Genomic DNA, 9,946 nt, shown 5'->3' on the forward strand with positions numbered 1-9,946 from the left:
CGACGAGGACGACGACGAGGACGACGAGGACGACAAGGGCGACGAGGACGACGAGGGCGACGACGAGGACGACGAGGACGACAAGGGCGACGAGGGCGACGAGGGCGACGACGAGGAAGACCACGAGGACGACGACAAGGAACGACGACGAGGACGAGGACGACGAGGGCGACGAGGGCGACGACGAGGAAGACGACGAGGACGATGACGAGGACGACGAGGACGACGAGGACGACGAGGACGACGAGGACGACGAGGACGACGAGGGTGACGACGAGGAAGACGACGAGGACGATGACGAGGACGACGAGGACGACGAGGACGACGAGGACGACGAGGACGACGAGGGCGACGAGGGCGACGACGAGGAAGACGACGAGGACGACGACAAGGACGACGAGGACGACGACGAGGACGACGAGGACGACGAGGACGACAAGGGCGACGAGGACGACGAGGGCGACGAGGGCGACGACGAGGAAGACCACGAGGACGACGACAAGGAACGACGACGAGGACGAGGAACAACGACGAGGACGAGGAACGACGACGAGGACGAGGAACGACGACGAGGACGACGAGGGCGACGAGGACGACGAGGACGACGACGAGGACGACGAGGACGACAAGGGCGACGAGTACGACGAGGGCGACGAGGGCGACGACGAGGAAGACCACGAGGACGACGACAAGGAACGACGACGAGGGCGACGAGGACGACGAGGACGACGAGGGCGACGACGAGGAAGACGACGAGGACGACGATGTTGTGCCCTGCGTGATGGCTCGCAAGGCTGGTACGGGATCTGGCGTAATCGTGGGTTCGGGAGTAATTAAAGGATGAGAATCCACCGGATGAACTACCCCAAGTGTGATTAAACCCAAAGACTAAGTCTTTATTCAAAAACACTTAAACTAGACCGGAGTGTACAAGTAGGAATTAACCGTGTTAACTGGTCGAGAGTCGGCTCTAGAGTCTCCCGATTTGCGGCGGCAAATCGGTTTTTATTGCGCTATTGGGCGTGGTGCCGTCGCTTCGCGTTGCCGTGCATGGTCACGTTGCAACGCTCGCAATTTCGCTGATTTTGTAGTTTCGCGCTTTGCCTCGCAACTGATTTTGCTTAGGAACGTCTCGAACGTTCTGGAGTAGTATAATGGTTAATATGAAGTATAATATGTCGCGTGACACGTGTGCTTGGGCGTTGCCTGGGCACAACATCCCTCCCCCCTTGGGGAGGAAAAGCCATAGCTTTTTCTGCCGATGATAAACTATCTTAGGGAAATCCCAAAACTCGTAATGGTTGGATTGGTTATCATCGACTTACATGTGGTTTTTCTTAACTAGCTTATAATGGTATATTTTAAAGAGAATTAGTGGAAGACGTTTCCTCCTTACTAACTATTTTGATTATCGCTTCGGGTTTTTGTGTTGTTTTGTCGCGACTCGTGTTGTCTGTGGTACAGTGTCGTGGTGTTTTTGCTTTGCAGCGTACAATGCATTTGTAAAGTGCGAACATACATAGTGTAGTTGTGATAAATCCCGTCACAGAGGATAGTGTAAAGAAGCTATAGTGATACTCGGTTGGTATAATCTCGGGTTTTTCTAAATCGTTTTGTAAGTCTTCAAATTTTTTACTAACTTTATTTAATTCTTCCGGGTGTTTGATTATTCTTTTAAGTTCAAAATTGGTATGTCGGTACGAATTTACAGTGGTCTGTGGAAACGTAATTTCGTCTAGTGTCAAATTGTAACCAGGTAAGTAGTTCCATGTTTTTTCTATTCCGTATTGTTTTCCGGTTTCTATCGTAAATTCGGCGGTAGTGATAGTACATTTATTTCTTATCGTTATTATACCAGAGTCCTTAATACTATACATGTTTGTGTTTTTATCGCCGCAGGTTACTGCTAGTTGTATTTGTTTCGGTGCGATATAAATCCATGTGCCCGGTTGTTGTAATTCTATCAGGATCGTGTGTTTCAGTGTCATGATTCGTATTTTACAATTGTTCGGTTTTTGCGTCAATTTTGTGTACAACTGTACTTCGCAGGGTCCGTATGGTATCGCTTTGAACATTGGATGGTTTGAGGTGCAGAGATATAGCTCGTTTATAGTTTTACATTCTGTTAGGTCTTCTTTGCTTAGTTGTATGTAATCTTGCACCGAGGTGTCGAGTACCACGTATGAGTCGAGGGGTTCTATATACGCGTAGAACGAATCGTTTACCTTTGTGGGTACCGGGTGTACCTTGCTTAATTTGAATTTCTTTGCGCTCAACAATGGGATATCTAGTACTACGGTAATTGATTTCGTATCCGAAAATGCGGAAAGTGTAAGGATGTCGTATAGGACGTGCATATTTTCTAGTTTTATTCCGATCGGGAAGTCTAATCCTTGCGGGATGTGAGCGAGTGCTGAAGTGAGGTATGTTATGATTTGTGCCGGTGGCATTAATTGTGGGTTAAGGACTCCTTTCTTTATATCCATTATGAATTCTAACAAGTCTTGTGTGTCACGCAGGAGTGTTTCCGCGACGCTATTTATTAGTATGAGGTTTTCGTCTATTGTCTCTCGAAATCTAGTAATGTCAGTCGTCTGTTGTAGTAAGTATTGAATTTGCCAAGTTGCGTTTAAAAGGGTTTTTTCATTTTCTTGTACGTTGTGTATAGTTTCATTTAGAAGTTCGGCGTTAGCTCTTACAATTTGCATTTGCCCTTTGATTGTATTCTTTAATCTACTGTCTTGTCTTTTTAAGAAGCCTATTTGGTCGTTGATTATCTTTCTGTCTTCGGAATCCATTAGTCCGAAGAGTGATTTGCCTATGTAACCTAATCCGTCTATTAGCCCGCGACGCTGTTTTGGTGCGGAGCTTATGGTTTGTTGGACGTAAGTAAGGAATTTGGTTACGCGGTCTACTTTGCTTTGAATTTTCGTGCCAAACGTTTTACAGAATTTTTGTAAGTTATTAGTAGAAGGTGTTTTACACTGAGCAAGTATGTCATATAGTGCTGCCTGGAGATTTGATTCGCGTCGGTAAATGTACGATATGTCTAAGTGTAGTATTAGTTTCCAACTATCCCGGTAAATCTGTAGATCGCCTAAGTTTTCGAAGTAAATGCCCGGGTGATCTTGAAATTCTTTTATAGCGAAGTCTGTGTCGGGGGTTGTTCCTCCTATGAGTAGTGTCGTCAATTGTAGGACGGTAATCCTGTAAAATATAATGTCGAGGTGTAGTCGACGCATCTTTCTGTTCGTCGCGAAGTCTCTTATCTTGCGTGCGCGAGATAAAATTTTGTTAACGTAAGGCAGTTCTTCCTTGCAAGAGACTCGATTGTCTCGTCGCTTCTCATTCCGTTGTGATCAGTTGCGACATCATGTTGCGTTTCTTAAGCCTTCCTCGCGAGCTCGCGCTGTTTTTACTGGTACGTTTAGTGCAAGTTGTTGGGTGTTTTGTGTTTTGGTGGAAGTGCGTAGGGTTTTTATAATTGGTTTCCTCTTTTCTTAAATTTTTAGTCTTTGGAATATCCGGCGCCGTCCGGGTTTATGAGTATTGGGTACAGGCGGGCGGTGCGGGAGTACCGCTCGGCGCGGCGTCAAATCGCCGCCGAAAACGCTGAATGGTTGGACGCGGAGGACGCGTGGGGGATACGGGCACTTTACGGTGAGTATCAAATGTTTTTGTCGGTTAGGTGTTTTTTGTTTCTAGTGCAATTTTCTAATTTGGTTATTCCGCGTCTGGTTATTGTTCCAGAACGTCATGGCGATCGTTTTCCGGAACCCTTCACGCGGCCAGGTCCGTGGTTTCTATTATAGGCGCGCTTGGGGGTGACACACACACACATATTAATTTGGACTCATATATCCTAAATTGAATAAAATTTTTCTCCCCCCCTTTTTTTTTTCAATAGTTTGTCTGCGTACCGTTACTTTCCTTCACTACTGCGACCGTTTCCTTGTTCCTGTCCTATTCTATGAAGTGTTTTAACCGGTTTGCGTGTACGCGGCGCGTTTTTCGTCCCTTTCCTATAGTGTAGTTATTATTGTCGTGCGTGTTTTGAATTGAGTAGGGTCCTATCCACGCGGGTGTTAGTTTTTTCGATCGTCCGCGTCTCACTGTCTCGTCGTGTAGGAGTACTTGCTCCCCAATTTTGAAAAATTTGTTAGCTGTCCTTTTATCATATTGCCTTTTTGACTTGTCCTTATTGATCCCTATAGTTTCGCGCGCGATGCTATTCGTGGACCGTAGTCTTTCGCGTAATTCTTCAGCGTATTTGTCGTAGGTGTATGTTAGTTGCGGTGCTTGGTTTAATGAGGTTGGTAAGGAAGCTTGTCTTCCGAAAACGAGTTCGTAGGGCGTGTAGCTAGTAGACGTGTGAGGGGTAGTATTGTATGTGAACATCGCGTACGGTAGCCATTCATCCCAGTCAGTCTGGTCTTCTGCGATATAGTTCTTTAAATATTCTGCCAGCGTGCGGTGGCTTCTTTCTAGCGCTCCGTTCGATTGGGGGTGGTAGGCTGTAGTTTGGATTTTGTCGATTTTTAGTAACCTACATACGTTTTTAAAGACTTGGCTTAGAAAATTAGTTCCTTGATCTGTTAGTACTCGCTGCGGAATGCCGTATTCGCAAATTATTTTAGTAACGAATTCTCTAGCTACGGTATCCGCTTCTTGGTTCTCGAGGGGTATGGCCTTACTGAATTTGGTTAAAAGATCTTGAAAGGTTAATATGTATTTGTTTCGTCTGCCGGTCTCGGGTAAAGGTCCTACGATGTCTAGTGCGCATTTCTCGAATGGTTCCGTGGGAGTGTCTGTAATAACCATGGGGGTTTTGGTTATTCTCGATAGCTTATTTCTTTGGCATTTTTCACATCTAGAGATGTGCTTTTCTACGTCTTGTCGCATTCCTGGCCACGAATGATTTAATTTTATGCGTTCTAGGGTCCGTTTTACCCCTAAGTGTCCACCCAGAGGTGTGTCGTGGAATTCGCGTAGCACTCGAAGTTTTTCGTCCTCCGTGTATGTTGCGTTGTCCGTTTCTCCATTCGATCGGGGCTTCTCTTGTTCACTGTCGTCTTCGCTGGCGCCGGCTATTGTTTCGTTGTCGATCTTTTGTTTCACTCCGCGCGTTATCGCGAACATTCTGCTAAGGGCGTCCGCGTTCCTATTCGTTTTTCCGGCCTTATAATCGATGCTATAGTCGTATTCTGCTAATTTCAACTTCCATCTCATTAATCTAGAACCGGGGTCCTTTACGTTGAAAAGCCAAGTGAGTGGCTTATGGTCCGTCACGATTTTGAATTTAGTGCCGTATACGTATGGTCTGAAGTGTTGCGTTGCCCATACGATGGCTAACAATTCCTTTTCGATGGTGCTATAATTCTCTTCCGCCTTATTCAATACTCTACTCGCGTACGCTATTGGCAAATCTTGTCCTATTTTTCCTTGCGATAATACTGCTCCTATCGCTTTTCCGGAAGCGTCTGTTGTTAGAACAAACGGTTTTGAGAAATCTGGATATTGCAATACTGGTGCTGTCGTTAATTTTTCTTTTAGAATCTCGAGAGCTTCCTGCTCCTGTGCAGTCCATCTGAATGCTTGGTCTTTCTTTAACAGTTGTGTCAAAGGTTTTGCAATCTGTGAAAACTCCGCTATGAATCTCCTATAATATCCAGCTAGGCCTAAAAAGGATTGCACGTCTTTTATTCCTTTAGGTACCGGGAAGCTTCGGACAGCTTCTAGTTTAGATGGGTCTGGCTTGATGCCGTTTTCGGTTATTATGTGTCCTAGGTATATTGTTTCTTTGCGTAGGAATTCGCACTTGTTGGGTTGAAGTTTTAGGCCACTTTCTTGTATGCGTTCGAATACGAGTTTTAATCGTTCTTGGTGCTCCTTCAATGAGCGTCCGTAGACGACTATGTCGTCTAAATACACGAAACATTTTATTCCCTGTAAGCCTGACAGTACGGTGTTCATTAACCTTTGAAATGTCGCGGGAGCGTTTTTAAGCCCAAATGGCATTCTATTATACTCGAAATGTCCGTATGGCGTCGAGAATGCGGTTTTTTCACGATCTTCCTCCTTCATAGCTATTTGATGGACCCTGAAGCTAAATCTAAGGTTGAGAAATATTTTGCTCCGCCTAATTGATCTAAAATATCTGTTATATTCGGCAAGGGATACGAATCGCCTATCGTCGCGTCGTTTACCTTTCTGAAATCTACTACCACTCTTAGCCTGCGTTTACCTGTAGCATCTGGTTTTTTCGGGACTACTAGCAAGGGAGCGTTCCATTGGCTGGCACTTGGTCTAATTATTCCTTCTTTTACCATTTCCTGAACTTGTTTATCTACTTCTTCCGTATGCGCTTGAGGTAGTCTATACGGCTTCACGTATATAGGTTTAGTACCTTGGGTTAGAGTAATTGAGTGTTCCGCTTTTTTGGAGTATCCTAGTTTGTCTCCTTCTAATCCGAATATTTCATTGTATTTTTCGCAGAGCTCGAGTAAGCTGGTTTTTTCTTCGCTATTTAAGTGTTCGGTCCTGAGGCTTTCGCGCAAGATTTGCATTCTATTGCTCCCGTGTATAGCGTGTACCATATGTGTCGGCGTGTCGCGATCTTTGTCGCAGGTCGCGTCCGTCGGGTCAACGTTTTCGCTCGTCAGTGATTCTAATGTCACGGTCGTGTACTGATAAGAACTTCGTCTGCTGTGGTGTTCATTATGCTTATTATGCATTTTCCGTCATTGCCTATCGTTAATGAGTTCCCTATGAGTATTCCTGGCTTGATCGGCTGTCCCTCTACTATTCCTTCTCCTTTTTCCGTCGTTTTGGCTAAGAGAATTGTTTCTGATCGCGGTTTTAATGTTACGTTGCCTCCTCCAGAGTAGGGAACCGTGTTCCGTACAATTCTATTCCTTGATTTGCCCGAATGCATACGTCGTGCTTAGTCATGAAATCTTGTCCCAGAATTCCGTCTGCTTCTAATGGGAAGTCATCTCTCACTAACCGACAGGGATGCGTTATGAGTTTGTTTCCGACCTCTACGTTTAATTGTATTAGGCACAGCGTTTTGATTTCCATTGGGGCTATTCCTCGCAAGGACACTATTTCGTCTTGGGCGTGGACGTCGCCCAGCACCTTCCCTATCTTTATTAGTGTAATATCGGCACCGGTGTCGACTAGCAGGCTCGCTTTTCCTTTTACTAGTTCTGATGCTCTGATTTCGACGGTGTTTTCTATTTTGGAAGTCATTACTAGATTCGCTCGATACGAATCCACTCTAGGCCCTGTGTTAGTCTGTCTATCGTCGGTTGTCCCGTGGCCGTGTTTGGGTAATCTCGATTCCCGCTATGTGATTCTCGGCCCGGAGTTCTGCTAAAATTCTGTCTAGAGTCGTCGCGCCTGTAACTCGTGTTTGTATAGCGCGGTCTATTTTCTCGTTCGTTTGCCCTTTCTCTGGCCCTGCATTCCCTGATTTGGTGTCCTGGTTTCTTGCAATAGTGGCAGACTACTGTGACGCGCTGTACTTCCCTTTTTATGTGCGTCTGTTGCGGCTGATAGTTTATTCGCGGCATGCTTAATCGCGTATAGCAATTCCTCGCCAAATGCCCTAATTTATTGCAGCGTTCGCAGCGCGGTACGTTAGATCCTTCTCTTCTTTTGGGTTGATCATCGAGCTTCCTAAAATTTCGCGAGGTGTTTAGACCCATCGCTTGTTCCTCCTCTATAGCTGCGGCGATAGCTGCATTTAGCGTTGCGTAATTTCGAGACCTTATGATCGTTCTCAGTTTTAAATTCAACCCGAGGGTGAAAACATCGAGGGCGCGTTCTTGCACTGATTCTGTTAACGCGTTATTTACTTCGTCGCTGTTCCCTTGTTTTACCGATAGTTCCGATAATTCCCCAGCTAATTCTTCTACTCTACACGCGAATAATTTTACGCTTTCGCCTTCTCGTTGGTGGCAGGCATGAAACTCTGCTCCAACTGCTCCTATTGATCTTTTGTCTACGAATAGTGAAGTTAAGATGTCCTTTAATTTATCGAAAGTATCTATATCTTTGTACTCTAATACCTTGGCTGCTTTGCCTTTAATTTTTGTACCTATCACTGTTTTCAAGAATCGTGGCAATTCATTCGCGGGGACAAACTCCGAGCGCTTGTATAAGACTTCAAAATTCTGCAAGTTCGTCTGACGATCTTCCTACGAATTTGTCGACTAACGACAGCGCGGTAGATAATAATTTTACGTTTGGTACCGGGAGGCTACTTCCCGCGTTTAGCGACATTTCGCTTTCTTCTGTTCCTTCTATGTCCAACAAACTAAAATCCGCTAGCACGATCGGGTATTCTCTATTCGGTGTTACAAAATTTTCCGGAGACGATTCGGCACTTGAATCGTCGTCTTTTCTAACGCTTAGTCGCAACGGCGGCGGTCGAAGTGTTCGGCGAGACGATCTTGGATGGTCTATAGAAGGTAGAAGGTCTAATTCTTCGCGTTCGAAAGTTAGCTTTTTATTGAAAAATGATTCGAATGATCTCGACAAACTTCTTTGACCCGGAGTTTGAATCGATTTGCGCGTTCTTCTTCTATAGACATGCATGTACCGTTTCTATTTTTATATTGGACTCTGGTTTACATATGTACGTTTGCGCTATTCTGTTACTCACAAGGCTGCTCGCAACCACATGTCGTCGGCTCGGTCAGGCGTCCTCTCGTCTGTGAACCAACGGCGGTGATAAGCTGAACTGGACCCAGCAAGGTCGATTCGTACAGCTGTCGCTGCGTGCTCCGACGGCTGCTTCCCGTGAACGGCTCTCCGTCCGTCCTTCAGGTGCGGCTCCTACAGGTTCCTCGGTCTCCAAGTCCTCTCGTGCGTCCTGATCCTCAGATCAGTGACGTCCTCGTAGATGGATTTGGTGTTTGATAGACGGTAGTTTCACCCGTTCACTCTCAGGCTGATTTTACTCGACACCAGCTCGTCGTCGTTCGGGCTGCGTCGAACGTCTTCTCAAAGGCCGTTCCTCGGTCCTCTGTGCTACCTCGGTAGCGACGATGGCCTGTTTTGGCCTACGAGATTGCGATGATCCAATAATCTTGTCGGAGGTAGTTCAACCTCAGTCGACGTCGATCAATCGGTTGCGTCAAGGCTCGGTAAAATCTTTACGATGCAGATCCCACCGCTGCCACCAATTTTGTTGTGCCCTGCGTGATGGCTCGCAAGGCTGGTACGGGATCTGGCGTAATCGTGGGTTCGGGAGTGATTAAAGGATGAGAATCCACCGGATGAACTACACCAAGTGTGATTAAACCCAAAGACTAAGTCTTTATTCAAAAACCTTAAACTAGACCGGAGTGTACAAGTAGGAATTAACCGTGTTAACTGGTCGAGAGTCGGCTCTAGAGTCTCCCGATTTGCGGCGGCAAATCGGTTTTTATTGCGCTATTGGGCGTGGTGCCGTCGCTTCGCGTTGCCGTGCATGGTCACGTTGCAACGCTCGCAATTTCGCTGATTTTGTAGTTTCGCGCTTTGCCTCGCAACTGATTTTGCTTAGGAACGTCTCGAACGTTCTGGAGTAGTATAATGGTTAATATGAAGTATAATATGTCGCGTGACACGTGTGCTTGGGCGTTGCCTGGGCACAACAAAGTAGAGAAAACAAAGTAGGTAAATAAATACAGAAAAAGGAGGTAAATAACTAGAGTAAAATAGGTAAATAAATAGAGAAAACAAAAGAGTTAAATAAATAGAGAAAAAATAGGTAAATAAATAGAGAAAAAATAGTTAAATTATTTAGAGAAAAAAGTGTGTATAAATATAGATAAATAGCTAAATAAATCAAAGAAAAAAGGTAAATAAAAAATAGGTAAATAAATTAAAGGAAAAAATAGGTAAATAAACAGAAAAATAGGTAAATAAATTAGAGAAAAAAGTAGGTAAATAACTA

The 9,946-nt window shown here is 45.2% G+C and overlaps 1 protein-coding gene across 1 annotated transcript; it reads right to left on the reverse strand.

Moving 5' to 3' along the window:
- Window positions 1–980: 980 nt before the first annotated feature.
- Window positions 981–9,326, reverse strand: LOC143378184 (uncharacterized). Its single transcript, XM_076829974.1, has 2 exons — window positions 8,669–9,326; window positions 981–3,207 (listed from the first exon to the last, which is right to left on the reverse strand). The coding sequence occupies exons 1-2, from the start codon at window positions 8,686–8,688 to the stop codon at window positions 1,362–1,364; spliced, it is 1,866 nt and encodes a 621-aa protein (XP_076686089.1). The 5' UTR covers window positions 8,689–9,326; the 3' UTR covers window positions 981–1,361.
- Between the last annotated feature and the right edge of the window lie 620 nt (window positions 9,327–9,946).

Source organism: Andrena cerasifolii, unplaced genomic scaffold, assembly GCF_050908995.1.
Source record: "Andrena cerasifolii isolate SP2316 unplaced genomic scaffold, iyAndCera1_principal scaffold0919, whole genome shotgun sequence".
NCBI classification, from domain to species: Eukaryota; Metazoa; Arthropoda; class Insecta; order Hymenoptera; family Andrenidae; genus Andrena; species Andrena cerasifolii.

Coding starts and splice junctions, on each gene's coding strand:
- LOC143378184 (XM_076829974.1), bottom strand. CDS start 8,688: ATGTGGTTGCGAGCAGCCTT. Junction 3,208..8,668: donor ATGTGGTTGCGAGCAGCCTT/GTGAGTAACAGA, acceptor TATATTTTACAG/GATTACCGTCCTACAATTGA.